Source organism: Lynx canadensis, chromosome D4 (assembly GCF_007474595.2).
Source record: "Lynx canadensis isolate LIC74 chromosome D4, mLynCan4.pri.v2, whole genome shotgun sequence".
In the NCBI taxonomy this organism is placed as follows: domain Eukaryota; kingdom Metazoa; phylum Chordata; class Mammalia; order Carnivora; family Felidae; genus Lynx; species Lynx canadensis.
This window is the reverse complement of record NC_044315.2, coordinates 55142494-55170339: the sequence shown is the minus strand read 5'-3', so window position 1 is coordinate 55170339 and position 27846 is coordinate 55142494. Positions and strand designations below refer to the sequence as shown.

Sequence of the window (27846 nt, the reverse complement as noted above, 5' to 3'; positions counted from 1 at the left end):
AGAGGCTAGAGAGAAACTGTGCGCAGACCTTTGGGGGAGGTATAAGACTGAAAGTCAACAGGAAATCTCCAAATAAATCACTTCAATGTGTAATTTTCACAACGTAGACTTATCATTTTCCTGCAAATATTTTTTTAATTTACATAAATGGCAACAACATATTTAAAAAACCAGCCTTTATGAATTTCATTGATATCCATACATTTCATTTGCCTCTATTAATTTAATAATGTATATCGTCTGAAGTCTGTAAAAAGGAGTCTCAAATCTCCTTAAACATTTGCATTTGGTTTCATTGTTTTTCCAGTAACCTACCACTGCAGTGAAACTCTTTTCAACTAAATACTTAGTTGGAAATACTGTAAATAGTTTAGCTCTTCCCAAGAAGTGGGTATACAAATCCCAACCGTCTCCCAAACTTTCCATAATTAGATTGATTAAACTGTTTTAGCTTCAAAGTCTTATTATTCTTTTAAATCTATCTTTGTTTATTTCTTCTCAATTAACTCTTCCTGCAAATGTTGGCTAGTTTCGATTGTATTCTAAAACACCTCCCAGTCAGGTATTGCAAATTCTATTTTGAAACCTAGTCAACTAATTTCCCTCAAAAGAAAGAAAATTTCCAAACCCGTGCTTCTAAGTAGCTTTCCCCCAGGGAGGAGAGGGGATAAATCTTTTCTTAGCAAGCGCGCAGACACGCACGCCTAACATTCGCTTGAAGCTCCGCCCCTCACGCACTCCACGCCCCTCTGTCGCGCTTCCCGTCCCCGGAGCGGACGTCGGACGTCGAGCGGAAGTGGTGTAAGGCGGCCGCCGGAGGTGTCGTTGGTGTGTTGCGCGACTGGGCCTAAGAGTGGAGTGGCCTGTGCGCCCGTGAAGATAACGCTATGTCGATCGAAATCGAGTCCTCGGAGTGAGTCCTGCGGTGGCGGAAGTTGGCGAAGTGGCGGGGGCCGGGAGGTGAAGGGTGTGGGGTGTAAGATGCTCAGGGGGAGGCTTCTGAGAGCCTAGGGAGTGGAGGGACATTTCCTGGCCCACAAAGATGCTTCTTGGATCTGGCTACCTCGGAGGCGGGCCCACAAGAAAGTGGCGGATGAGAAGCTTAAAGCCCCATGGGATACTGCACGGGGCTAGGAGGAAGGATAGGCCTTGAAGATCTGAGTTCTAGCCTTCGCCGACTCTTGGCGCGCGCTGTGACTGATCAAATTGCCCATCCGTTCTGGACTCCAGTCTAATTACCTGCACAAGGGAGCTTGGATTCTAAGCCTTCCTTCTCTTCCGCACCTCCTTAAACAGTATGATTCGTTTCCTCTGTGCTTCCATGTCCCCTCAGCTTTGCTCCGCCCAGCACTTACCCAGTATTGTCACTGTTTCTCTAGCCACCCTACTAACCTGTGTAGACGCCTAGGAGCTCCTTTCCCTTTTAGTCCCACAGCTTAGCACACCGTAGAGGCTCAATTACTGCCTTTGGAATGAATGAGCTATTAACTGTTTTATCAGACGCTATCTGGCGCTGAGTTTTGGTTAGTCGGTGAGTTCTCTGTAGCGACCAAGAGAGAGAATCTGAAGATTGGGGCAGAAGAATGATCGACTTGGAGGGGAAGGGGGCTAATGAGTGACTGAAGAAGGTCTTCAGTGAACTTCTTCAGGACTCCACCTTCTACTTTGCCCTTGCCAACACTTACTAATTAAACCAGCAGACATAACATTTGTGTCCTTAGCCTAAGAAAGGGAGAGGGCTTGTTCTGAAGATCTGCCACGGGAGGAACGGAGGTTTATTCATTCAACAAATACTGAAGTCTACTATGTACTATTCTAGACCCTGGGAATACAGTACTGAACAAAACACAAACATCCTTGCCTTTAAAGAATGTACATAGTGATAGGGAAGGCAGACAACAGACAAAAACAATAAGTAAAATATGAGACTTAACAGATAGTAATAAGTGTTGTGGAGAAAAATAAAGCAAAGAATAGTGATAGTGCTGGTAACTAAGACAACTACTAAGTCAGGGCAGGAGTTGGAAAGGGTTCCCTGCTTTGGGGTCTAAGTAAATAGTATACACCGACCATTCTCCCATCCTTGGGTTGCTGCGTGTTTTATTGTTATTATTTTTTTAATTAAAAAAATTTTTTAATGTTTATTTTTGAGAAAGAGTGTGAGTGGGGCAGGGGCAGAGAGGGAGGGAAACAGAATCTGAATCAGGATCCAGGCTCTGAGTTTTCAGCACAGAGCTGGATGTGGGGCTCTAACCTGTGAACCGCAAGATGGTGACCTGAGCCGGTCAGACCCTTAACCGCTTGAGCCACCCAGGTGCCCCCCCCCCTTTTAATTAAGATTTTAGTTTTAGGTAACCTCTACACCCAGTGTGTGGTTAGAACCCACAACCCCGAGATCAGGAGTCGTACACTCTACTAACTGAGCCAGCCAGATGCCCCTACCATGTTTTTATTATCAATAATAGCTACTATTCAGTATTTTCTGTGCTAGTTGCACTGTAAACAGTATAGTCAACCCTTTCACTAGCCCTACAGGGTAGGTATATTTATTAACAGATGAGGAAACAGGCACAGAGATTTAACTGACTTGCTCAAGGTCACAGTAACTGACAGAACTCTGATTCAAATCCCAGCTTATTGCCAAAGGTTTTAGGTCTTTATGTATTACAGTTGGCCCTTAAATAACATGGGTTTCAACTGCACAGGTCTACTTATCTGAGGATTTTTTATAGTACGGTACTGTAAGTGTATTTTCTCTTCCTTAGGATTTTCTTTGTAACATTTTCAATCAATAAGGCTGGTCAACAGCAGGCTATTAACAGTTAAGTTTTGGGGGAATTGAAAGTTAAACACAGATTTTTGACCATACAGGGGTCAGTGCCCCTAACCCCTATGTTGTCCAAGAGTCAATTGTACATTGTGTCTGAAGAAAGTAAATTTGATTTGAGGTATGTCACACAGTAGATCTTTACAGGGAGCATGTCTTATTTGGGAGTGCAAATGGAAGTGTGCTAAGGAGGATAGTAGGTACTAGAATAGCAGCGATCTAATAAACCTCAGTATCTCTTAAGGGGTCATGAGAGAAAAGACTACTACAAGTAGCAGTAATCAGTTTCCTTCTGGAGGAATTTTTAAGAAGAGAGTGTTTGCTTTCCTGTCAGGGATATGTGCTCAAGAGCCACACTGTCAGATTGAACCTTCATTTTTCCATTTATCTCTTTACTTGGTCAAATCCTCATCTATAAAATGGATATAATGGTAATACCTACCTCATAGGCCTGTTTTGAGGAGTAAATGAATCAATGTCTAAAATGCTTGGGACAAAATACATAATAAACATTGGTCATTGTTTTATGTTTATTATTTCTACCTGATAGAGGGAATTGACTAAATTCCAGTCTGAAATCCCTTCCAACTGGGACAGTCTGACCTACTGTATTCTCACTGTCCAGTAGAAATACAGTGTGAGGCACATGTGCTTTTAAAGAAAGAAGGGAAACAGTGTATCACAGCATTGTACAGTGAAGTTTTATAGTCTGTATGAACAGATCTTTCACCAGATTCCTTATTATTAAGTCCAAGAGCAAGAAGTTTTAACTATAAATAACTATATTTAACTATAAATAACTTCTAAGTTTTCTGTCACATGTTGAAAGTGGTTGCTTATTCTCTCAATATTTGGAAATTGCCTGGCTCCTCTTTTACTTGTGAAAGTGAATCCACAATTTTTTTTTTTTTCACATGTCTTAAAAATTTGGTAATAAAGGTGGTGGGTAGGTGTTACTTTGTTTTGCTTTTACATACAGTATATAGTTCTTCTCATTTGTGTTCAAATCCCTAGTGAGAAAATCTCCAATTCATATTTTTTGGTTGTCATTAAGAAAAAGTAGACCAAATCATCCTACAAGCATTTAGAGTATGTTGTGTCAATGACTGGACTGGGTTTAAGTAGTTCACAAAAGTGTACAATATAATCATACAAATTAATTAGAAACTTGGCATAATAAAAAGATCTTGGGTCTTGGAAGGAAGCGTCACCTTGGTACCTTTCTAGCTGACTGTGAGACCCTGGACAAATTATTTCCCCTTTCCAAAACCTAGTTCTTGGATTTCTGGGGTGAAGGTGGGACTGGGTGATCCTCAAGGTCTCTTGTAACTTAGATTCTGTGATTTTGGGAAAGTTATATTTACATGATAAATAAGTGGGAAGTAACTAGTGAAAGGAGGATGGTTGAATAGAAGACATAAGCTGGGGTGGTCTTTACTGTGTGGCCTCTTTGGTGAGTGAGGATTCCTGAGCTAGGTGACTTGCTTTCTTTTTCCAGTGTGATCCGTCTTATCATGCAGTACCTGAAGGAGAACAGTTTACATCGGGCGTTAGCCACGTTACAGGAAGAGACTACGGTGTCTCTGAATACCGTGGACAGCATTGAGAGTTTTGTGGCTGACATTAATAGTGGCCATTGGGATACTGTTTTACAGGCCATACAATCTCTGAAATTGCCAGACAAAACCCTCATTGACCTCTATGAACAGGTAAGAGGGGAGGTGATGCCAATCCCCTTGAATTGGTTTTTTGTGGGCCCCCTCACTGGGAAGCATTATGAAGCACTGTGGGACTGTAACAGCCCTTAAAACTTACACTGTCAAGGCTTGAGTGCTACTTTGTATTTTTTTCCTCTTTTTTTTAAAAGCCAAGATTATACTAAATTAAAATTATTTTTTTTATGTTTATTTATTTATTTTGAGAGAGAGACAGACTGTGCGTGTATGTGTGTGCATGTGCGAGTGGGGTAGGAGCAGAGGGAGAGAGAGAATCCCAAGCAGGCTCCATGCTGTCAATGCAAAGCTGGATGCAGGGCTTAATCTCAGGAACTACGAGATCATGACCTGAGCTGAGATCAAGAGTCATGCTTAACCAACTGAACCACCCAGGTGTTCCTAAATTTATTTTTTAAGTGATCATTAAGTGAACTGTTTTGACACCAACTAGTGTATATTACAATTTAGTTCTGGCACTAACCACCCAGAGTTAGCATACACCCTGCAAGTTAAAGGCTCAGTCCTCTGCAAGATTGCCCTTACTTTAGACACAAGCTGTACTTTTTTGGGGTCTCAGGCCACCCACACTCTTGACCAGCTGGCTGCATATCTGGGGGTCCCTGTGACCCCCTTCAGAATTAATAATTCACTAGAATGAGTCCCAGAACTCAGGGAAGTGCTACATTTATGATTATAGTTTTATTATCAAGGATACAGATCAGGACCAGCCAAATGAAGACACATAAGAGATATCTAGAAGGGTCCTGAATGCTCTCTATGCCTTCTAATGCTCTCTCCCTGTGGAATCAGAGTGTTTCTCTCAGCTGGTTTATTAATGTATTCACCAACCAGGAAGCTCTTTTGGGGTTTTTATTGAAATTTCTTTCAACCTTTAGCTCCCCAGCATTCCTTGGAGGTTGGGCTGGCTCAAAGCCTCAATCTTCTGATCACCAGGTTGGTCTTTCAGGCAACCAGCCCTTTCCATGAGCTGTCGTCTTAGCACAAACTCAGGTGTGATGCAAGGAGCTCATTAATAATGAAGATATTCCTATCACTGGGGAAATTCCCAGGTTTTTAGAAGCTCCGTGCCAGAAAATCAGGACAAAGATCATACAAATTAGTTATTATACATTTGTATGATAACAGAATGGGCTTTCTGGAAATAAGAATATAGTGTTGTTTGAAATAAAAATAGGATAGTTGGTTTGTGTTTATTTATAGTCCACATGAGTTCAGTAATTCCTCAAAGAAAATTTAGCTAACTGGAGAAAGGTTTCTCTGGAGCCCATGGATATATTCTTATCTTTAGCTTTCTTCAGCTTCTATATTCGGAACAAGAAGCCTGAGAGGAGTGGAAATGGGTGGATAAAAATGAAGGATGGAAGTTGAAAGATTGAAGTTACTATTTATGTATGTATGTATGTATGTATGTTAAATTTTTCTGTAGAGATTGAGTGGAAGTGGGGGAGGGACAGAGAGAGAGGGAGACAGAATCTGAAGCAGGCTCTAGGCTCTGAGCTGTCAGCACAGCTGACACGGGACTTGAACTCACGAACTGTAAGTCAGAGGCTTAACAGAGCAATCCAGGTGCCCTGAAGTTACTACTTATAATTGCTTCAGTTGTCCATCTGAAAATGCTAGTGAAAGAGGAAGGAACATTTCCTAATACTGGAAATCATGTTAGGAGGCCATTTCTGAACCAGAAATTGTACTGAAAAAGAAACAGTACTAAGAGAATGCGATAAAACAGACATTTTCTTTTAATTTTGTCCAGGTTGTTCTGGAATTGATAGAGTTGCGTGAATTGGGGGCTGCAAGGTCACTCCTGAGACAGACTGATCCCATGATCATGTTAAAACAAACACAGCCAGAGCGGTATATTCATTTGGAGAATCTCTTGGCCAGGTCTTATTTTGATCCTCGTGAGGTATGACTAGAAACTCTTTTTAACATTAGAAACAATGTAATGTTTTTTATCATTTTATTGGATGCTGTTTGTGATTTTGATTCAGTTTTTGAAAATGATACTTTTCTGTTTATATATGTTGGTTGAAATTTACATGTTATAAAGAGAATAATCTTGTTCGGTTTTCTGAGTATTTGAAGGTCTTCCCTCCCCTACACACCCCATTTTAGATGGTTTTATGTCGATAAGTAAAGAAGCAGAAGATTTATTCCTATATAATTTCCACATTAGCCCAAGTACTTATTTGACTCTGAAGTGCTGCCTGACTGCTAGTATATTCACTATGTGTTTGTGTCCCTTGGCCCAACAAGGGCAATTTTCTCTCAACTCTTTTAGTTCTTATTCTTAGAAAGCTCGTGCTTTTGTCTAAGCGAGTTATGCTTACTTGTAGAGCATGGTGACTCATATTCTTTTCTTTTTCCCAAACTTTATTATATGTATAGTTTCATTGTTTCTCACTCAGCCTTATACTAGTCTAGGAGGAAAAAAAATTTAATAGGTACTGGATAATGGGGAGTTAGGGTAAACACACAGAAACCATGAGGATAAAGGAAAGAAATTTAGATTACCATCACAGGATTCAGCTTAGAGGTGGTGAAGGACTTCTGGGCTGGGAGTCGTAAATTACCAAAGAATTAGTAAAAGAATCCTCAGCTCGGCAGATTTTTCAAAAAAGTGGAAAAACAATGCTGGGTTTGATGTGGTTTACTTGGACTCTTCTTGGAAATAATGGTGTGGATTGGCTGACCTCAATTCTCTCCCAGCTCATACTTTTGAAATGCAAGTGGAGAGAACTGGGAAGTCATCTTAACTAATTAATATAATTAATCCCTTCTTAAACTAGGTTGTTCTTATCTTTTTTTTTTTTTAGTGTTTCTGCTTGGTTATTGCTGTTTTTAATTAAGCACACTCATATCCTGTGGCCGCTTCTTAGAAATAATACTACTCCCTCTCCTTTTTCAGGCATACCCAGATGGAAGTAGCAAAGAGAAGAGAAGAGCAGCAATTGCCCAGGCCTTAGCTGGGGAGGTCAGTGTGGTGCCTCCATCTCGTCTCATGGCATTGCTGGGACAGGTAATTCAGAGTCTGTGGAACTGAAATTACCCTGAACTCCTGGTACTGTTTCTTCATATAAAGTGTACGTGCAAGCTAAAGAAGTCGGACATCCTAAGAACTGGGGACTAGCGGTAGAGCTGCTTGTACCAACAGCTATGCCATCATACCAGCCTCCTCTTTTCTGGGAGAAGCAGTAGAGATTACTTTGGAGCATAAACTCTAACGTCAGTTAGAATTAGGGTGACCGTAGAATTTATCATTCCATTTGGGATAGTCACTGATCATTGTGCCGGGACACTGTCAAAGGCAAATTGGAATAAATGTTTATTCTGGTTAGAATCCGAGCTTTCTCACTTACCAGCTAATGTGGTTTTTGGCACATTACCTAACTTTACAGGACTTTTTTTTTTTTTTTTTTTTTTTTTTTTTTAAGTGATCTCTGCACCCACCGTGGGGGGGCTCAAACATACAACTCCCGAGATCAAGAATTGCGTGTTCCACTGACTGAGCCGGCCAGATGCCTCTCTAACTTTTCTGATTCCATTTACTCATCATGGTATTGTAGTAAGGATTAAATGAGATGATGCATTTAAAGCATTTCCTGTATTGTCTGGCACCTTGTAAACTTTTTTTTTAACTTTGTTTATTTTTAAAACATTTTTTTTTTTAATGTTTATTTATTTTTGAGACAGAGAGAGACAGAGCATGAATGGGGGAGGGTCAGAGAGAGAGGGAGACACAGAATCTGAAACAGGCTCCAGGCTCTGAGCTGTCAGCACAGAGCCTGATGCGGGGCTTGAACTCACGGACCGCGAGATCATGACCTGAGCCGAAATTGGATGCTTAACCGACTGAGCCACCCAAGCACCCCTTTAACTTTGTTTATTTTGAAAAGAAAGAGGGAGGGAGAGCGTGCATATGGAAGGGGCAGAGAGAGAGGGAGAGAGAATCACAAGCAGGCTCTATACCGTCAGTGTAGAGCCCGATGCGGTGCCTGAACTCACAAACTGTGAGATCATGACCTGAGCTGAAGTTGGACACTTAACTGAGCTAAGCCACAAAGGTACCCCTGCCTGGCACCTTGTTTTACAATCAGTAAATGGGAGCTGCTGCTGGTGATTTTTTTTTTTTTTTTTTAGTAGTAATATTACTAGCGTTGTTACTGAAAGCTATCTAGAGTAAGAGATGTTTATAAATAGCACAAGATGCAAGTGATTAATAATGTATAAATAGCCTCTTTGCAATAAATCTGGGGCACTTTTGAATGAGGGGAAAAGGTCAGATCAGATTCTTCTGTTTTATACAGTATAATTTCAGATAGATTGAAAGTTATGTCAGAAAATAGAAAAACCAGGGGTGCCTGGGTGGCTCAGTCAGTTAAGCATCCGACTTCAGCTCAGGTCATGATCTCACGGTTCATGAGTTTGAGCCCCGCATCGGGCTCTGTGCTGACAGCTCAGAGCCTGGAGCCTGCTTCAGATTCTGTGTCTCCCTCTCTCTCTGCCCCTCCCCTGCTCACACTCTCTGTCTCTCTCTCAAAAATAAAATAAACATTAAAAAATTGAAAAAAAGAAAAAGAAAAACCAGAAAATAATGTATCAAACTTTTTGATAGGGAAGGACTTCCTATATTTAGGGAGTAGGCACCAAGGGAAAGATAAACAAATTTAATCACTTAAGAGTTTAACTTAAGATAGAAAGAAATCTCTAAAGCTATAATCAAAACTAGATTGGGAGAACATTCTTTTTGGCAACTGTAAACAAATACCTGGATCACATCAAAAGCTCACAAATTGATAGGAAAAGTAGTATAAATACAACAGGTAAGAGGGAAGAGAACATGAGTAAACAGTAAACACAAAGAGGAAATTGGGAGTCAAAATGAGAGTTGGCAAATGATACAGCCTAGGACTGTCTCCAAAATCCATGATTTTCCCACTTCCCATATTCAGTCATAAACACTGTTGAAGTTGCAACTTTTTGGGAAAACAGTTTGTCAGTGTGTAGCAAGAGGCTTAACCATTCATATTCTTTTTTTGATTCAATAATTCCTCTTCGAGGAATCTATTCTAAGTGAGTATTATCCCCCAAATAGAAAAGGCCTTATTGTTCAAAAGTGTTGTTGTGGCATTATTATTATTATTATTATTATTTTTTTTTTTTTTTTAAGTTTATTTATTTTGAGAGAGAGAGAAAACACACGTCGGGGAGGGGCAGAGAGAGGGTGAGAGAGAGAATCCCAAGCAGGTTCCTCACTGTCAGCACAAAGCCCAATGTGGGGCTCAAACTCATGGACTGTGAGATCATGACCTGAGCTGAAGTCAGATGTTTAACCGACTGAGCCACCCAGGCGCCCTTATGGCAGTATTATTTAGCTGTGTGAAAAATTAGTAGCAGTTGACTGTCCATTAACATATTAATTAAACTATTAAACATTCACCAGAAAGGGTATATTTGACAGCCATACATGATAGGTATGTCATTGCATGATCTGGTAGGTGAAAACAGAAGAAAACATTTTATATAGGGTATAATTACAGTATAATTATGTTAATTAAACACATGTAAAGTGGGAAACACTAGAAGGTATACATAAAATGCTAACTAATGGTGGCTGTATTTGGATGTTGGAACTATGGGAGATTTTTGTTTTCCAAATTTTGTTTATGTTGAGTTGGGGCACCTGGGTGGCTCAGTTGGTTAAGGCATCCAACTCTTGGTTTTGGCTCAGGTCCTGATCTTGTGGTTTATGGTTCTAGCCCCATGTTGGGCTCCTAGCGGATGGCATGGAGCCTGCTTGGGATTCTCCCTCTCTCTCTCTCTCTCTCTCTCTCTCTCTGCCCTTCTCCTGCTCTCTCTCTCTCAAAATAAATAAGCTTAGAAGTTTATAACAGAAGACTCAAACCTATAAGAAAATAGATACGGAAATATGGACCTGTTGGCTCTCAGAATTCCCTTCCCCACTGAGATCAGCCTGTCTTCCTGGGACACGCAGAGTCACATAGCTTATGTTATATTTGAATGGCCAAAGATATTTGGGTCTGGATGTTAACCTGATCCTTTCAGGCTTGGCTTTGAGCAATCAGGACTAGATCTTAAAAGATCTGTAGGTTAGATTGCTGTACTTTTTTTTCTCATAGGCACTGAAGTGGCAGCAGCACCAGGGGTTGCTTCCTCCTGGCATGACAATAGATTTGTTCCGAGGCAAAGCAGCTGTCAAAGATGTGGAAGAAGAAAAATTTCCTACCCAACTGAGCAGGCACATTAAGGTAGGATCTTAGATACTCAGCCTTTTTGTAATCATTTGTTGGGGACTCCATGTGTTTGCTCAGCCAAGCCCTGTGCCAGGAGCTTGGGTTTGGGAGCAGAACTCATTCTCCAGCTCTGACAACATTCAGGGTTGCTGCTGGTGACCACTGAGGTCCTGCTGGGGTCTGGCAGTGACACACCTCAGATGTATAACCAAGTGGACATAAATTTGGCAGCTGGCCCATCATCTGCCCTGCACTTCCTCCCAGGAAGCCTTCATTTAGAAGAATGGTTAGCTCTTTGGTTAAGCTTGGAACTAACAATGAACTTTCTGTGCATTTGTGCTGTTCAACATTGGCATTTGCCTGCTACGTGTCAGGCAAAGTACCAGGCGTGGATTGTAAAGTAGGCAAGTGTGGCGTTTGAGGAAAATAATTTTATCATCTCAGGGCTCGTTCTTGTTTTTTTAAATTTTTTAATTTGAGACTTTTCTAGGAAAAGGCACAGTCAAGTAGTTGCTGCAGTTCCCAGAATTACAAGCATATTTGCTACTTTCGCATCTCCTTTATATTACATTTTCTCTTGGTTTGTGCTCTTACTGAATTCATGGATTTTAAAATATTTCATGTTCCTCAAATCTGGGACTTTGGCTTAGTGCTTTGAATTTATCTTTCCTGGATTATATATTCTGAATCATATGTAAAGATATCTTTGAGCAGTACCATATTTACCTGCCTGAAGCCTTGAGACAAAAAGAAATCCATTAAAATTATGCTGCTGGGCTAAGATTTTCTTTCATATACAGTTTCCTTTGTTGCCATTTAAAATGAAATTCATAATAGAGCTTTTCTTTGTTGTCATCTAATGTTCTGTAGTTTTCGTCTGTTGGGAACATCATTGCTGTAAATGCTCAGGATACATCACCTAGGCAAAATGTTCTGTCACCTTAATTAGTTCTAGAGTTCGTCAGCCGCACATTATCAATTAAATAAAGGTCATGAAAAGAACTAGGATGGAAAATTTGTTTACAAAGTAGTATAGGAAAACAGATATTTATTTTGAAGAAAATGGATTTTTTCCCATATTTGTACAACATTATCTCATTAAGTTGAGTGTGAAAGTTATGCTAATAGTAGCTGCTTCAGGTAAAAACTTACTAAGTTAATAGGATTATTTGTTCTAAGTCCTGTGCTAAAATAGTTTTTTACATCGCTTTGGAAATACCAACTTCACATTAAAAAACTAGATTCAACTGAGAACCAGACCTAAAACTGGTCAGAGAAAATATATCCATTCTGTGTGTCCAGATACAGAAATGCTCCTCCGATACTCTGTAACATAGGCTAGCCATGACTTTGTGCTAGGGCAGGATTTCGCAAAAGGTTAAAATGAAAATTGTCTTAAGGTCCACTAGATAAAAATACATCTGTTTCATTGTTTCATTTGAAACAGTTTGGTCAGAAATCACATGTGGAGTGTGCTCGATTTTCTCCAGATGGTCAGTATTTGGTCACTGGGTCTGTTGATGGATTCATTGAAGTCTGGAACTTTACGACTGGAAAAATCAGAAAGGTGAAGTATTTAAAATATATTAACTTTTCTAGTGGGAGAGTTATCTAGTTTTGTTTAATTCTGTTATTTTTATAGTATAAATTTATTTTTTTAATGATAATATATACATCTGATACAACATTTTATACAATAGAAAAGTTACTCAGTAAAGAGTCTTGCTCCAACCCTTGTCCCTCAGCTGGTCAGTTCCCTTCCTTGGACCAGCCAGGGTTATCAGTTTCTTATGTAACCTTCCTGAAATTTCTAGGTATATGTAAGCAATACCTTACATATAAGGTATGTAGCAATACCTTAGCTACATAAGTAGTGTCTAAGTAATTGTACTAATTGTGTGTTCTCTTACTATGAATGAAGTTAAATATCTTTTTATATGTGAGAAGCCAGGAGTATTTCCTGTTCTGTGAAGTCTTCACATCCTTTGCCCATTTTTCTTTTGGATTCTTACTGATTTTTAGGAACTCCTTATAGTTGGAAGAAATCAGTCTCTGTAATATGTATGGCAAATATTTTTCAATTGTGACTTTTTGTCTTTTGACTTTGCCCATCATTTTATAGACTTGAAATTTTTTTGTGTCATCACATTTATCCATCTTTTTCTTCTACAACTTGTAGTGCTTTTCATGTTTTGTATTTTATATTAATTTTTGATCCATCTGGAATTTGTTTAGGGGGATGAACTTAATTTTTTTCCTAAATAGGTATTTATTGATTATATCTACTGGTTTAAAATGTAATCTTTACCATAGAGTACTAACTTCCACTCCATGGATAGTGAATTCATGAGTGATTTTCACTTTCTACTTGATATGTTTCCTTATAGTTTGCTTCTGTTTTTTTTTTTAAACCATGACACAGTCTTACTTTTTAATTAGGAAAAAATAAAGTTACTTTATTTTGAACAATAAGGATGACAAAGGAAACATCACAAATAAGCAGATTTTAGTCAATACATGGTTTTAGGAAAAGTAGCTGGCAATTTGGAAAAGACATTGCTTTTTCACATCGTGTCTCAAATAAATTCACACATATTAAAAGTGTACAATATGGGGGCGCTTGGATGGCTTAAGCATCCAACTTTGGCTTGGGTCATGATCTCACAGTTCATGAGTTCAAGCCCCACATCAACCTGTATGGACAGTGTGGAGCCTGCTTGAGATTCTCTTCCTCCCTCTCTTTGCCTTCCCCCACTCATGCTCTCTGTCTCTCTCAAAATAAATAAATAGGGGCGCCTGGGTGGCGCAGTCGGTTAAGCGTCCGACTTCAGCCAGGTCACGATCTCGTGGTCCGTGAGTTCGAGCCCCGCGTCGGGCTCTGGGCTGATGGCTCAGAGCCTGGAGCCTGTTTCCGATTCTGTGTCTCCCTCTCTCTCTGCCCCTCCCCTGTTCATGCTGTCTCTCTCTGTCCCAAAAATAAATAAACGTTGAAAAAAAAAATAAAAAAATAAAAAAATAAATAAACTTAAAAAAATGTACACTATGAAATTGTAGGAGGATTTTGCATAGAAAAAAGATCAGTAAGCAAAAAGATGTAGGGTATTATGTTGGAATTTTTTTTACAGTATTACTTTAGGTTGTGTAAAATTATTTATTCCCAGCACTGTCAGTTCATTAGAAACCTGTGTGCATGGCACTAGTATTTGCTTTGGAAATTTAGAGTAGGCACAATCCATTACTCTGCTTTTAGTAAGTTTAGAGATCTGGAATGACTGGGGGTTTTGTGTTATTTTGGTAACTGCTTATCTTTGTTTCCTTTAGGATCTTAAGTACCAGGCCCAGGATAACTTTATGATGATGGATGATGCTGTCCTCTGCATGTGTTTTAGCAGAGATACAGAAATGTTAGCAACTGGGGCCCAAGATGGAAAAATCAAGGTATTTATTAGTGGCAGAAACTTTCACATATAGACATTTTGAAACCTCTGCAGTGAGGTAGTGTTTTACATGTGATAGCTTAACGATAGGTATTGTTTGTTGAACATGAAATTTATGCTAATTACTTTTTTTTTGTTTAATTCTAATAAAAACTCTACCTAGGGAGGTTCAGTAATCAGTTTAAAGTCACACATTTGGTAAGCGATAGATTAGGACTTCAGTCCAGATCTGCTCATCATACCTTTTCTGCTGTATCACCCTGGCTCACCTTATATGATGTATTGTACTTTGGGTTATTTTAGGGAATGGGATGCTCTGTATTTGATTAGACGTAGTTTGTATTTGATTGCTGGTGAGACACCCAGGGCTAGATAAAATACAGAAATGGTCTCTGCTTAAGTGAACTTTGAGTCTAAATTTTTGTTAATAATTTACAAGGAAAGAGGCTTAAATTTCAGAGGATTCACTTATTGCACATTGTGAAGCAGACATATTCAGCTATTAGCATGCATTTTTAATGCTTTTTTAGTACATTATTGAGCATTGCATGTTGCTTGACTCTGCAGGCTAGAGTAGGTCACTCTATTTACAAGTTTTTACTTTTTTTTTTTTTTAATAAAGGTATGGAAGATTCAGAGTGGACAGTGTTTAAGGAGATTTGAAAGAGCACACAGTAAAGGTGTCACCTGTCTAAGCTTTTCTAAGGATAGCAGCCAGATCCTTAGTGCCTCTTTTGACCAGACAATTAGGTAAGTAAAAGTCCCTACACTGCCCTTACTTGAGTTTGCTATGATGAAGTGCTGGAGGGAGGTACTAGTGATTCCGTATGTTTTCACCAGCATGGTGTTATATGAAGAGTGTGAGGATATGTGAGACCTCATTATTATTTTCTCCATTTGAGTCTACCCAGAAGAGAGATTAGAAAGGGATTATAGCAGTGTTTCGTGTTTCTTGAAGTGTGATTTTGGGCTCACCTGCATCAGAATCACCATAGAGGGCATATTACAAATATAGCCAAATCTGTCTCTGAACAGAAGCCGATGGTATTATTGGCATGTTTTCTTGCAGTCTCTGTGCCTAGCTTTTGTTTTGGTTTTGTGTGACATAATGAAAATTATATTGCATACCTAATTGCATAATCCTCTTTCTCCCCATGATATTATAAGTTGAGCTTTTATAATTCTTTGAAAGTATATTCAACATTCGGTCCCAGTTGTAATGTATAGAATATTAATTGTTCTTTTCATATCCTTTTGTTTGTGATAGAATTCATGGTTTAAAATCTGGGAAAACCCTGAAGGAATTTCGTGGCCATTCCTCCTTTGTTAATGAAGCAACTTTTACACAAGATGGACATTATATTATTAGTGCATCCTCTGATGGCACTGTAAAGGTTAAGTATTTGCTCCTGGTTTATTTTGGGGTTTCTGCTTTTGTCCTTTGAAGAGTTTTCAGTGGTGATAATGGTGATGACTGTGATGGAGTAAACTTCTTTACTAGCTGTTTTAGCCATAAATGAGGTGAGTCTGAGACAATAGTAATATTCTCTGGGGAATCCCTATTGAAGGACCCGGAGTTTCAAATCTACATAATCAAAACATTTATCATATGTAGGAAAAGAGGAAGGGTACGGAGGCCTGGATGTAAGTCATCCCCCATGTATAGTGGTTAAATTGTCTTGTTAAAGGTATGGTTCACCCACAGTAGTCAAGTTTATAAAGTGCTTAGTGACCAGATGAATAAATCTCTTTTTTGTTGCACAGCCTCCCTACCCCAGCCTGGCCCCCCACATTTAGGGGCCTTCCTGACAGCACTTACAGAGGGCAGGAGAGGTGTAGAGTGGAACTAAGCCCTCTCTCAAATACTTACTTATTGTCCTCAGTGCTCAGCTGAAAGTAATGCATCTTCAGTACCTTAAGAGATTTAGTTATTTTAATAGCAGGCCTCAATTCCTAGAAACGATGAGAAATCCAAATAGAAAATTGCTGGAGATCTTTGAGACACTCCATTTACATTCTGGACCTGCTTTTAAATTGCCTTATGTAAGTGTGTAGTTTGGCAGAAGACTGAAACGTTTTAACACAAATACCTAAAAGACCACCCTCTGAAATTGCTTGTTCTGGCTTGGGAATTGAACCAGAAACCTGAGGATTGGAGAAGTCTTTCTCAGGACGGATGGGGAAATATACAGAGCTCTTAGTACTTTAGTCATGGGATTTGCCCTCTTTATGCTTTGAATATGGGCCTTACAGTCTGTAAAATGCCAGTGGGAGGTGGCCTATTTAGCTTTGTTTTGTGGTCTTTTCCTTTAGTCCTTCAGTGAGTTGGGTAAGCATCTCACTGACTTTTTGGACAGAAAACACTGGAAGCCTTAGAACTCTTGATCCCTGAAATGTTCATTTTTCTTCTAGGCAACCAGGCTTTAGAGAGGAGATTAGGGCAGATGATAACTGTGTTTATTATGAAAATAAACACTGTGGCAGTTAATGGGGCAGTAATTTCCTCCTGTTGATAGGTATTCAACATCCATTTTTTGCTAAGCTCTGTTGAAAGCACAAAGGAAACACAACATAGTCCATGCCTTTGAGACTTTAAATGTATACACATACATACATACATACACCTCATTGAGTGAGTGGTGTCCAGACAGTGCCATGCAATATTTGGTCCATTCCTTCTCTGAGCACATCTCAGATTTCAATAACTGTGATGTCTGATTTAACCCCTTCAGTTTATAACAGCCCAGAAGGGCAAGGTGAAAAAAAGCATTAGGGTGGGGAACTATTACCAAAAGAGATGCTGGGCTGGGAGAGATAATACGCGTGGCCAAGAGTGGCTTCCACTTTGTGGATCCTCGTGTGTGAGTGTCAACATTGTGGCTTCTGTTCAGCAGTTCCAGCTGTACGTTGGAATCATTTGTGGAGCTGTTTAAAAATGGACATGCCTATGTCCTAGACAGCCCTAGAGCTGTCAAATTACAGTCGCAGGATAGGGTCCCAAGCATCTAATTCTAAAAGCCCACATTTGATTTGATGTCCAGAGGAGGCTAGCTTTCTGGTTAACAGTAGCAGGGTTGACACATAACTAATTTTAAAGATATGTAGTTCAATTAGGAGAATTTTGTAAGAAAAGATAGGTTTTAAAAGGTTTTATTAAATAGCTTTGTGACTTTTGTTGGTACCCATTAATCAGCAAACAGATGGTAACAGCTTACTTACTATGTATATGGCAAAGCTAGGTATTTGATAGGACTAAAAATCAAGAAGCTTTTTTGAGTCAGTTTTATTTGATTTTAGTAATCAAATTTTCATTTTTATAACCCCAAAACTTTAGACATTCTTATACCCAAAAAATGTTTATCCCTTGAATTTTTGTGTCATAGATCTGGAATATGAAGACCACAGAATGTTCAAATACCTTTAAATCTTTGGGCAGCACTGCAGGGACAGATATCACTGTCAACAGTGTGATCCTGCTTCCTAAAAATCCAGAGCACTTCGTGGTGTGCAACAGATCGAATACAGTGGTCATCATGAACATGCAGGGGCAGGTGAGTGCTCCGAAAGTGCCCTTGCACAGATCCTGTGGGTCATTTGCAAATCATTAAGTCTTGGTCCTGGCCCTTCCAGTAACCAAACATGGGTTCGTCACTCCAAAAACCTTATATAGTCGACCTGTGAACAACACAGGGGTTAGAGCACCGACCCGCTGCACAGTAATCCGCATATTACTTTTGTCTCCCCCCAAAACTTCACTAGTAGCCTACTGTTGACTGGAAGCTGTACCAATAACAATTGACTAACACATATTTTGCATGTTTTAATATTATATACTGTAATCTTACAATGTATTGTATTCTTACAATAACATATGCTTAGGGAAAAAATGTTAAGAAAATCGTAAGGGAAAATACATTTATAGTACTATACTGTATTTATTTTTTTAAAAAAATCCATGGGGTGCCTGGCTGGCTCAGTCAGAAGAGCATGTGACTCTTAATTTTGGGTTTGAGTTTAAGCTACACATCGGGTGTAGAGATTACTAAAAAAATATTAAATTAAAAAAATCTGGGGCGCCTGGGTGGCTCAGTGTGCTGACAGCTCAGAGCCTGGAGCTTGCTTCGGATTCTGTGTCTCCCTCTCTCTCTGCCTCTTCCCCCACTGGTGTATGTGCTCTCTCTCTTCCTCTCTCTCAAAATAAATAAACATTAAAAAATTTAAAAAATCTGTGTTTGTAAGTGGACCTGCCCATTCAAACCTTTGTTGTAGATAACAATGCCGGTCTGATTAAGGGAGATACAGTATGTGGGTTACTAATTTGGGATATCTCCTAGTTACCACATGATCTAAGGTGGAACTCTCATAGGAGAAGGGCAACAGTGTCTTCATGGTAAGTATTTGTAATCAGGGCACCTGCATGTTTCCCAAGGAACCTCACTTTTGCAGTGCCAACGACATTAGGAGTGTCAAGATTGAGGTCTCAGGCCCTAGGAATGTGTTGTGCTACTGAAATGTTGACTTGGGCCCTTGGGGATCTTGCTGAGCATGGAGAAGAACCAGGGGCTGGTGTCTACAACTCGCTCTCCATTCCATTAGTCCCTGTCACTGATATATTTGTAGTTTAGAAACCATGGTTGAGGGGCACCTGTCTGGCTCAGTCAGAAGAGCATACAGCTCTTGATCTCCGGGTAATGAGTTCAAGCCCCATGTTTGGTGAAGAGATTAAATAAATAAATAAATTGACTGACTTAACTAACTAACACAAAGAGCCCATGGTTGAGATGGCTGGTCTGCAGTATCTACTGGGCCCCTGCATAATAGCTATAGTTGCCCACTTCCTAGGTTCCTGTTTGTATAGGACGAAGAGTGCCTGTGTACCCACCCTTTCCCCTGTGATAACATCTTTCATAATCATAGTGCAATTATCAAAACCAGGAAGTTGACATTGATACAATATAATGAACTGAAATACAAACCTTACTTGGATTTCGTTAGTTTTAAATGCATTCATTTTGAGGTGACAAGTTAATAGCTCTATGAAATTTTGTCAGATGTGTAGATTTATGTAACTACCACCACAATCAGAATACAGAACTGTTTCTCCACCCCCAAAGGAACTTCTACATGCTATATACCTTTACAGGTATGTGACAGGCTTCAGGGTAAAATGACTCCATAGACTAAAGAGCAGGGATTGGTAACTTGGGACATATGATTAACTTGAGATCGTTTATCCATGGACCGTTTCCCAGGCCAGAGGATTTACAGTCAAACCTTCCCCCCCATAACCCTAGCCCTGGTAACTATTGATCTGCTTTCCATTATTATGATTTTGTCACTTTGAAAATGGTATAAAAATGGAATCATATGGTATGTAACCTTATAACTTTTCTTTTTTCTAATTTTTTAAATGTTTATTTCTGAGGGAGAGAGTGACAGAATGTGAGCGGGGGAGGGGCAGAGAGAGAGGGCGACACAGAATCTGAAGCAGGCTCCAGGCTCTGAGCTGTCAGCACAGAGCCTGACGTGGGGCTGGAACTCATGAACTGTGAGATCATAACCTGAGTCGAAGTCAGACAATTAACTGACTCAGCCACCCAGGCGCCCCAACCTTCTAACCTTTTGAGATTGGTTTTTCTCAGCTTGATTTATGGTGATGTGTGTAAAATAGAGCAAGCAAGGTCTTGGAGACAGAGTTCCATCTTGCATGAGGAGAGCACCTCATTCTTTTAGATAGAGGAAATGACAGAGTGTAAGTCCACAGAGCATTGAGAATCGTGATATAGATTTAGAAATTGGGTGGCAATGAATTTGCTTCAGGGTAAAATGACTCCATAGACTAAAGAGCAGGGATTGGTAACTTGGGACATATGATTAACTTGAGATAGTTTATCCATGGACCGTTTCCCAGGCCAGAGGATTTAGTACACAATGAGTGGTATTGGTGATCTAATTATCAATGACCGTAAAACCAGAATGCAAAATAACAGTATAAGGATGTCAGTTAAAACTGCTGCTCTAGAACTGCTGCTAATCCAGATGTTTTGTTTTTGTCTTGGGGTATGGTATGATCTAGATTGTCAGAAGCTTCAGCTCTGGTAAGAGAGAAGGTGGTGATTTTGTTTGCTGTGCCTTATCTCCCCGTGGTGAATGGATCTACTGCGTAGGGGAGGACTTTGTGCTCTATTGTTTCAGCACAGTCACTGGGAAACTGGAGAGAACTTTGACAGTGAGTATTACTGACTTAAGGCCATCTAAAGAAATTTCATTAATACTGGTATCTTTCTGAACTCTGAAGTAAACCTTTTCCAGACTGCTGTAAGTGTGAACTTTGGTATAAAAAATGTAAAAATTCTATCACTAAATAAAATAAAGGGCCCATAAGTAATGGTATGGAATTACCTCCTCTCAGAAGTCATCCTTCAGTGAGCCCTCAGCAAGTGGATAGGATGGGGGTACATAAAGCAGAGAATAAGGAAGGGCTGGTTATAGTAGTCATATCTTCCCCAGGGGGATCAGACAGTGACAGGTATAGCTAGTTCTCTCCATGTCCTTTCAAAGGCAAATTACTTTTACACTATCCTGTCAATTGATTTATGGTGTATTTAGCAGCTCTGTGTTGTACAAGCCACTATAAGGAGTAAATAATGCCAGTTGCTGTAACAAACAATCCTCACATTTTAGTAGTTTAACACAATGTGAGTTTATTTCTTGTTTCAATGTGATAGTTGGGTAGTTTTCTTCCATTGTTTAGGTGTGTCATTTGGAACATGTGGACTCCAAGGTCTCAGGAGGAGAAAAACTAGCTGGAGGGCTATGCCAGATGTTTTTAAGACTCCCATCTGGAAGTAGCTTATATTACTTTGTTCCTCATTCTTTTTTGGTTAGAATTCACTCACATGGCCACAACCCAAATGCAAGGGGGACAGGGAAAATGTAGTTTTCTGTGGTCCTGGAAGTATAGTATAGTGAACATACAAAAAATGATATACATACCATATTAGAATATAATCTCTTGCGTCACATGATTCTTGGCACACTTGCCCTATGAGGCCTCCAGTACAGATCTCAGGTGTGAGCAAAATAATATGAGGTGGAGAGTGTTCTCCAGCTGAGGGGCCTGGAAAATACAAGTTCATAGAGTTGAAGGAATCATTTGGTCTTAGCTACTGTCTTGGCCTAGAATTTACAAAATAGGGATTGGGAGTAGGATCAGCTGTCATGCAAAAGTGACGTGGGACAAAGCATTATTCACACATTATGAAAAACAGTACAAAAATTGGCGAACCAGCAGTGTGATAACCTCATTTGAGTTTTTGGTATGTGTGTTTTAGCCATCCTCAAGGCTGCCTTAGGTTTGATTGCTTTGGTGAGAAGTGAAGCTTCACTCTTCCTCCTTTCCATTCAGCTCTGGAAGCCTCTTCAGAGTCACTTTTTTATAGACCTATATCCCCTAAATCAGTGCTTTACTTTTCCCAGGTTCACGAGAAGGATGTGATCGGTATTGCACATCACCCTCATCAGAATCTGATTGCAACCTACAGTGAAGACGGACTTCTAAAGCTCTGGAAACCCTAATTCCACTTTTCTTCAACTCGCTTGAGAGCATGTACTTAAGTGAAGAAATATTCATGTATTGCTTTTTTCTTTCTAGGCTACCTTTTCTAAGCAATTGTCTGAATTAGGCACAAGAATAATTTTGTGAAAATTCATGTTCAAGTAGCAGCTACCCTTTTTATATTTTTTTAAGGTATTCATTTATCTGTTTCTAATTGGGGCGGTTATTTGATGTTTTCAGTAGTCTTCTACCTGGAGAGTGAAATACTGCTGTTTCTAGAAGAGAGTTAAACTCTTTGATTATTTGAAATGGTGATTAAGACGTATCTCCTACAGTAAAATTGTAAATAAGTAACTATCCCATATTCAGTAGCTCTTTGCTGGTCCATTCTTTTTAGATGTTAATAAACTTTACACCTTTTTTGGAGGTTTTGTTTTTAAATGTAAATAAGTGCTCATCTAGTTAACATATTTACTAGTTAAGTATGGAGGGTGGGACATAACATTCTAGTCTAGCAGGAAGTCAGTTCCTGTTTAGAAGGATAGACTGAATGTAAAAAGGCCAGGTATTGATAGGATCTCATTTCATTGCCCTCACTGTCCACTCATTCTTCTTAGCTGTGCCTTCTCATGCGTTCTGGCCAACTCCAGAGAACATCATCTTCATCTTCTGGATAGAACTTAGTTGTAGGATCCACTATGAGAATTCCGCTTTGGCATCTCTGAGGGTTTGGCATTGAAAATGTGCTGTTGTTCTGAAGAAAATTAGAAAAGGACCTGAGATTTAGAGAAGTCTTTTTAGGTATGTGCATCCTTACCAGTTAAAAGCCAGTAAAACTCTTGAAAATACTTTGCAAATGGGGTGTCTTTTATGTTTGAACCAAAGATGTATTGAGTGTGCTTATGTTGATGTTGGAGGGGCTGTGCCAGGTGTCATTTCAAGAAAGTGAGACCTTATTTGTGTAGACCTTTTATGCCTCCTTTTAAGTTTAGCACTCATTAGGTACAAATGAGTGGGGAAAGTTTTTTAAATGATTTACATTGTTGGGGCACCTTGGTGGCTCAGTCGGTTAAGTGTCTGACTCGTGGTTTCAGCTCAGGTCATGATCTTGCGGTTCGTGAGTGCGAGCCCCACATCAGGCTCTGCGTTGGCAGTGCAGAGCCTGCTTGGGATTCTCTCCCTCTTTGCCCCTCCCCTGCTCGCTCTCTTTCTCAAAATAAACAAACTTAAAAAAACAAAGTTTTATAGTGTTCTAATTTGCCTTTGAGTGAAATATAGCCTGATCCTTTGCCTGGCACAATAATGCTCAATATTGGCTGAATTAATCCTTGGCAGCACTAAGAAATCCCTCTTCCTCAGTCATATTCCCAAAACTTTTTTTTCCTTTTGCCATTAAACCTGCAGCTTTTTGACAATGTATGCCATTTTGAGTTAAACATTAGCCATAAATCCATGAATTCAAGTGAATGTAGTTTCACAGCCCAGTGAAAAGTTTTCATGTAAGAAGTTTAAGGTGGAAAGAGGAAACAGCTTGTGCTAAGAATCCTTTAGAAATATCTTCAAGAAATTGGGATTTTATATTTAGCCCATGACCTTGTGAATGGTTGAGCAGTACTGTTAAGAATGAGAAACAACAGGCCTAAAGTGGAGTCCCTTGTGCTGGCCTTGTGCTAAGCTCCACACTGGCCAAGATTTAATACCTACCCAAACTGCAGTTTCGGCCTGTCCCAGGACTGTAATCATTAACCAGTGAATCTGGAATTCAGTATTTATGAGCTAATCTACCTGATAGACCCCCTCTGGCCCCCATAGGAAGGTAACCTTGCCTGAAATAATCCACTCTTGTTAGAGATCTCCTTTTCCCACCCCCTTCTGTATATAAAAGCCTTTTGTTCTGTGCAGTTCTTCAGAGCTCCTGTTAGATGGGATGCTGCTGGGTTCATTAACTGAAGTAAGTCAGTTGGATCTCAAAATTTACTCAGTTGAATTTTGTTTTTTTAACAGTAACTTTGTGCTCACGAAGAACAAGAATCTAGTTGGTCAGCACATGTTCACTTATTCCTTCTTGGAATTTTATCAAACATCTGTTCTTGTACCTAGTGCTGAAGATGGCTTAGTAAGACCAGTTCCTGTCAGAACAGGGAAGAAATGCCAGCTAAAAGGTGTAATTGAAATGGTGGGATAGGAGAAGGGCACCTGATAATAAGCCCCACTGAGTTAGGAAAGGCTTCCTGAAGTTGACCATAAAAGGACCAGCAGGAGCTGTGGGTAAAGGGGTTTGGTGGTCAAAGTTAGCTGAAGGAGACTTCCAGGCACTGCAGTGTGGGATTCTTGCGATGCATGCAGTGTCTTAGGAGACCAGGTGAAGAGAAGCCTGGATTGAGTCATTAAATGTACCTTTTTTCTTAAATGAATCAACATAACAAAAGTAAAAAAAAATTAAGTCTTCCGCCTTTCCCAGGAAACCCTTGTGCAACTGTCTGTAACTTCCTTTTGTACAAACCTAAAAGGTATTTGCACTTACTCTGCACGTAGCTTTTCTTATGGGAGGAGCCCCAGGGACTGAAGCTGAGGTGAGAGAAGGGCTACCCTGGCTTCTGGACTCCCATGCCAGCCCGTACCACTGTCCAGCTCTCTGTGAGCTGCTTGAGGGCCTTAGACCCTCTAGGCACACAGTGGGGTCTCTGTGCCCTTGTTCCAGGTCTGGGTAAAGCAGAGCAGTGCTGGAACCTGGCTGGCCTGCATCCTTGGGCTAGGGAGTCTCTGATGAGCTGTGGGTGCTGTGCACTGGCTGGAGCCAACTGTCAGAGGCTGGAGGTGTCTGTCTGATGGTACCACTGGACTGCTTTTTCACTTTACAAAGAGATGGCAGAGATCATGTTTGTTGGCCTCTTAACCAGTATCAACGGGAGATGATAAGCAAATGGGAGTTTGATGGCAGTAACCAATGGCATACAGCAGTCCCTCATCTGGTTTCAGTTACATGCAGGCAACTGCGGCCCGAAAGCAGATCCTCCTCCTCCTGACTTAGCATCAGAAAATCAAATGGAACCTAACAGCATGTCATAATGCTTTAATCATTCACCTCTCTTCATCTCATGTGGGCATTTCATCTCACATCATCACAACGGTGAGTACAGTACTATTTTGAGACCACATTCACCTTTTATTACAGTATGTTCTTATAATTCTATTTTGTTTTTGCTATTAATCTTACTGTGCTAAATTTATAAGCATTATAGGTAGGTATGTATGTATAGGGAGAAACAGTGCATAGCGCTCAGGACTCTTCTAGGTTTCAGACCTCCACTGGGGGTCCTGGAACATATCCAAACTGTGTGGCAGGGTGGGGGCAGAGGTGGACACCCGCATTCTTCCGAAAACATCTTCCATCAGGTAGCTAGGAAAGTAGGTACTCTGCTGCAGCCTACAGATACAACTGGTATTTGTCTCCAGCACTTACAACTTAAAATACACAGCAGTAAAGTTTCCTTCAGTAGGGTAAGGATATTTGCCCTATTCCCCATTCAGTTGTTAAATTTGTATTTCTGGGGGCACCTGGGTGGCTCAGTTAAGTGTCCAACCCTTGATTTGCACTCAGGTCATGAGTTTTGTGGGTTTGAGCCCGTCAGCAACTGGGCTATCAGCACAGAGCCTGTTTGGCTCTCTCTGCCCTTTCCCCATTGGTTTCTCTTAAAATAAAAAAATAAATTTGTGACTCTGGATACATTGAAATCTGAGGATGGGATTTCAAGGCAACCTTTCTTTAAATCTCAGGTACAATTATTTTCTTCAGTTGCTTTTCAACTTGTACTAAAAGCCCTTCCTTACTATGTAAGCAGCCCTGTTTAATTCTCTGAATTACTCTTATGAAGTACAGCCTATTATGGTTTCCATAATACACATGAAGAAAGGGACTTCCAGAGGTTCCCATACCTTGTTCATGGAGCACACACTGAAAGCCAGGTGCAATTCCAAAGCTCAATTTCTTTATTCTTTGAATCTGGCTGTTAGCTGCTTCTCTAGGTCTGGGAACAGGCAAAGAATGCATGAATTGTGTCTCCACAATCCATTACAATTTATTTACCTAACCGGGCCACAGGAAGCGAGATGAGTAAAAGAGCACTGAATGACAACTGGGACTGCAGTTTTTACCGTTAACTTACTTGGGCCAGAGCAGTGGTTCTGTCATCCAGTAAATAAATCAAAGGTAAATTTTCAGGTCCTGTCCCTGACCTATGGAATCTGCAATCGTGGCACTGGGGCTCATCAACCTTACTGTTTTGAGATCCAGAACACTAGAGGGCAGTTTCTCCACTCCTAAAATGGATGTTTTGATTCTTGTTCTGCCTCACAAGGTTGTAGATATAACCCAGTTAAGTGATAACTGTTCAGGACTTAAGAAACCCTTGAAAGAGCATCTTTATTTTGCTGTAGCTTGTTAGCAGTTTCATTCACTGTATTTTTACACCCTGCATTTTTCCTACATTATTTCAAAAAAGATATTGTGATGAAGTGTACATCTAAGCTGGGAAGCTCCCTGGTCTGAGCCTCAAACCTCTAACTGCAGTGTCAAAGGCTGCCATTATTGGACTTTCTCTTACCAATGCATTATCCTAGATGGTTAATAGGACTATGTCCCTATGTTGGTAGTGTTAAACTTTGGCTGTTGATAAACATCTTGGTGCTTAAGCTACTACACCCAGCTCCATGATGTTAAAATCCTGGCGTGGGGTGGGGGTGGGGCTCACATGTTTTTAGTTTCCCAGGTAACTAAGTGTAGCCAAGGTTGAGAAGCAGTACCATATACAGAAAAAGACCTGATGCTAATTTCACATACAGGAAGATCTGCCACCATGTTCCATTAGCACCCTCATGGGACATTCTTATTCCCTACAAGTATGAGTGGATGGGAAAGGCATCAGAGCAAGCATTAGTGCTAGGGCCAGGAACTCCACTTGTGTGGATGCACATGCATTCCTGTAGCAGACTTGGTCAGAGCTGTTAAGAGATGACCTTGGTCCAAGTTCTCAGGGGCAGCTTTTAGACTACAAATGGTTTCTGCCTTTCCTGGTTAACTATTTCCTTTTCAGATTTCTATCTTTCTTTTATTTTTATACTGTATAATTCAGTAGCATTGCATTAATAACATTCACAACCTTATAGAACCATCACTGTTTATCTAAAACTTTATCACAACCAATTAAGCATTAACCATTCCTCTTCCCCCTAGCCCTTGGTAACTGGTCTATGAATTTGCCTTGATAGGTCATTTAAGTACATATACAATAATTTGTCCTGTCACACACACACCATCACATTTTGTCCATTAGTTGGGTATGGGTTTGCTCCCCCTTTGGCTACTGTGAATTTTACAGACAACACTGGCAACAAGTATCTCACTTAGCCAAGGAGTCAATTACTAACTGTAGGCTTTGTGAGAAACTGCTCAACTTTTACACCATTTTACATTCCTACCAATGAGGTACTGGGTTCCAATTTCTCCACGTTTTCACCTATTTTCATTTTGGATTAGTAGGTGTGAAGTAGTATTTCACTGGGGTTGTAATTTATAGTTGCCCTCAATGACTGATGTTAAACATGAGGATTTCAATTTTTTAAGATGTTATATGTATTACAACTCAGGGTTCTTTGGAGAAATTTAAGATTTCTGGTCATACTTTGTTGTGTTTTCCTGAGTACCTGGCATCATACCCAAACACAAGGGTAGCTGTATGGTACTGACTAAAAATGACAATCTAAAAATAACAGGTTATTAATTATTTCACTATGACAAACACTGGAAGTGTGAAAACTTTGTTTTACTTTCTCCTTTTTAACTCAAATGTGCTCTATGAGGGGAACTTAGATGTGGGCCACTTCTGGAGAAATGTTTAACCTTACTGATTACAGGAGATGCAGCAGAATCAGGATAAATGGGTAAAAACTTTCACATTTTCACACCAGTGTTTGCAAAGTTTTTAAAAACCCTTTTGGCTCATTACTTACCCCTCACCCACTTTCACTCCCCACC

General features: G+C 40.0%; 2 protein-coding genes and 1 long non-coding RNA gene across 3 annotated transcripts in view; 2 read left to right on the top strand and 1 right to left on the bottom strand.

Annotated features, from left to right (window-relative positions):
* The first annotated feature begins 790 nt into the window (after positions 1-790).
* Positions 791-22238, top strand: SMU1 (SMU1 DNA replication regulator and spliceosomal factor). The gene is made up of 12 exons (XM_030293182.2): positions 791-913; positions 4326-4536; positions 6317-6469; positions 7472-7582; positions 10704-10832; positions 12265-12384; positions 14139-14255; positions 14877-15004; positions 15522-15648; positions 17638-17805; positions 20331-20483; positions 21734-22238. The coding sequence occupies exons 1-12, from the start codon at positions 888-890 to the stop codon at positions 21830-21832; spliced, it is 1542 nt and encodes a 513-aa protein (XP_030149042.1). The 5' UTR covers positions 791-887; the 3' UTR covers positions 21833-22238.
* Positions 15531-21735, bottom strand: LOC115499351. The gene is made up of 2 exons (XR_003964130.1): positions 21251-21735; positions 15531-17929 (listed from the first exon to the last, which is right to left on the bottom strand). It is a non-coding gene; the product is annotated as an uncharacterized LOC115499351 (long non-coding RNA).
* Positions 22239-24332: 2094 nt separating the features above from the next.
* Positions 24333-27846, top strand: part of APTX (aprataxin) — an 81636-nt gene continuing 78122 nt past the window's right edge. The window contains exon 1 of the mRNA XM_030292582.1: positions 24333-24942. The gene's annotated coding sequence lies outside the window, so the exon portion shown is untranslated. The remainder of the gene's footprint in view (positions 24943-27846) is intronic.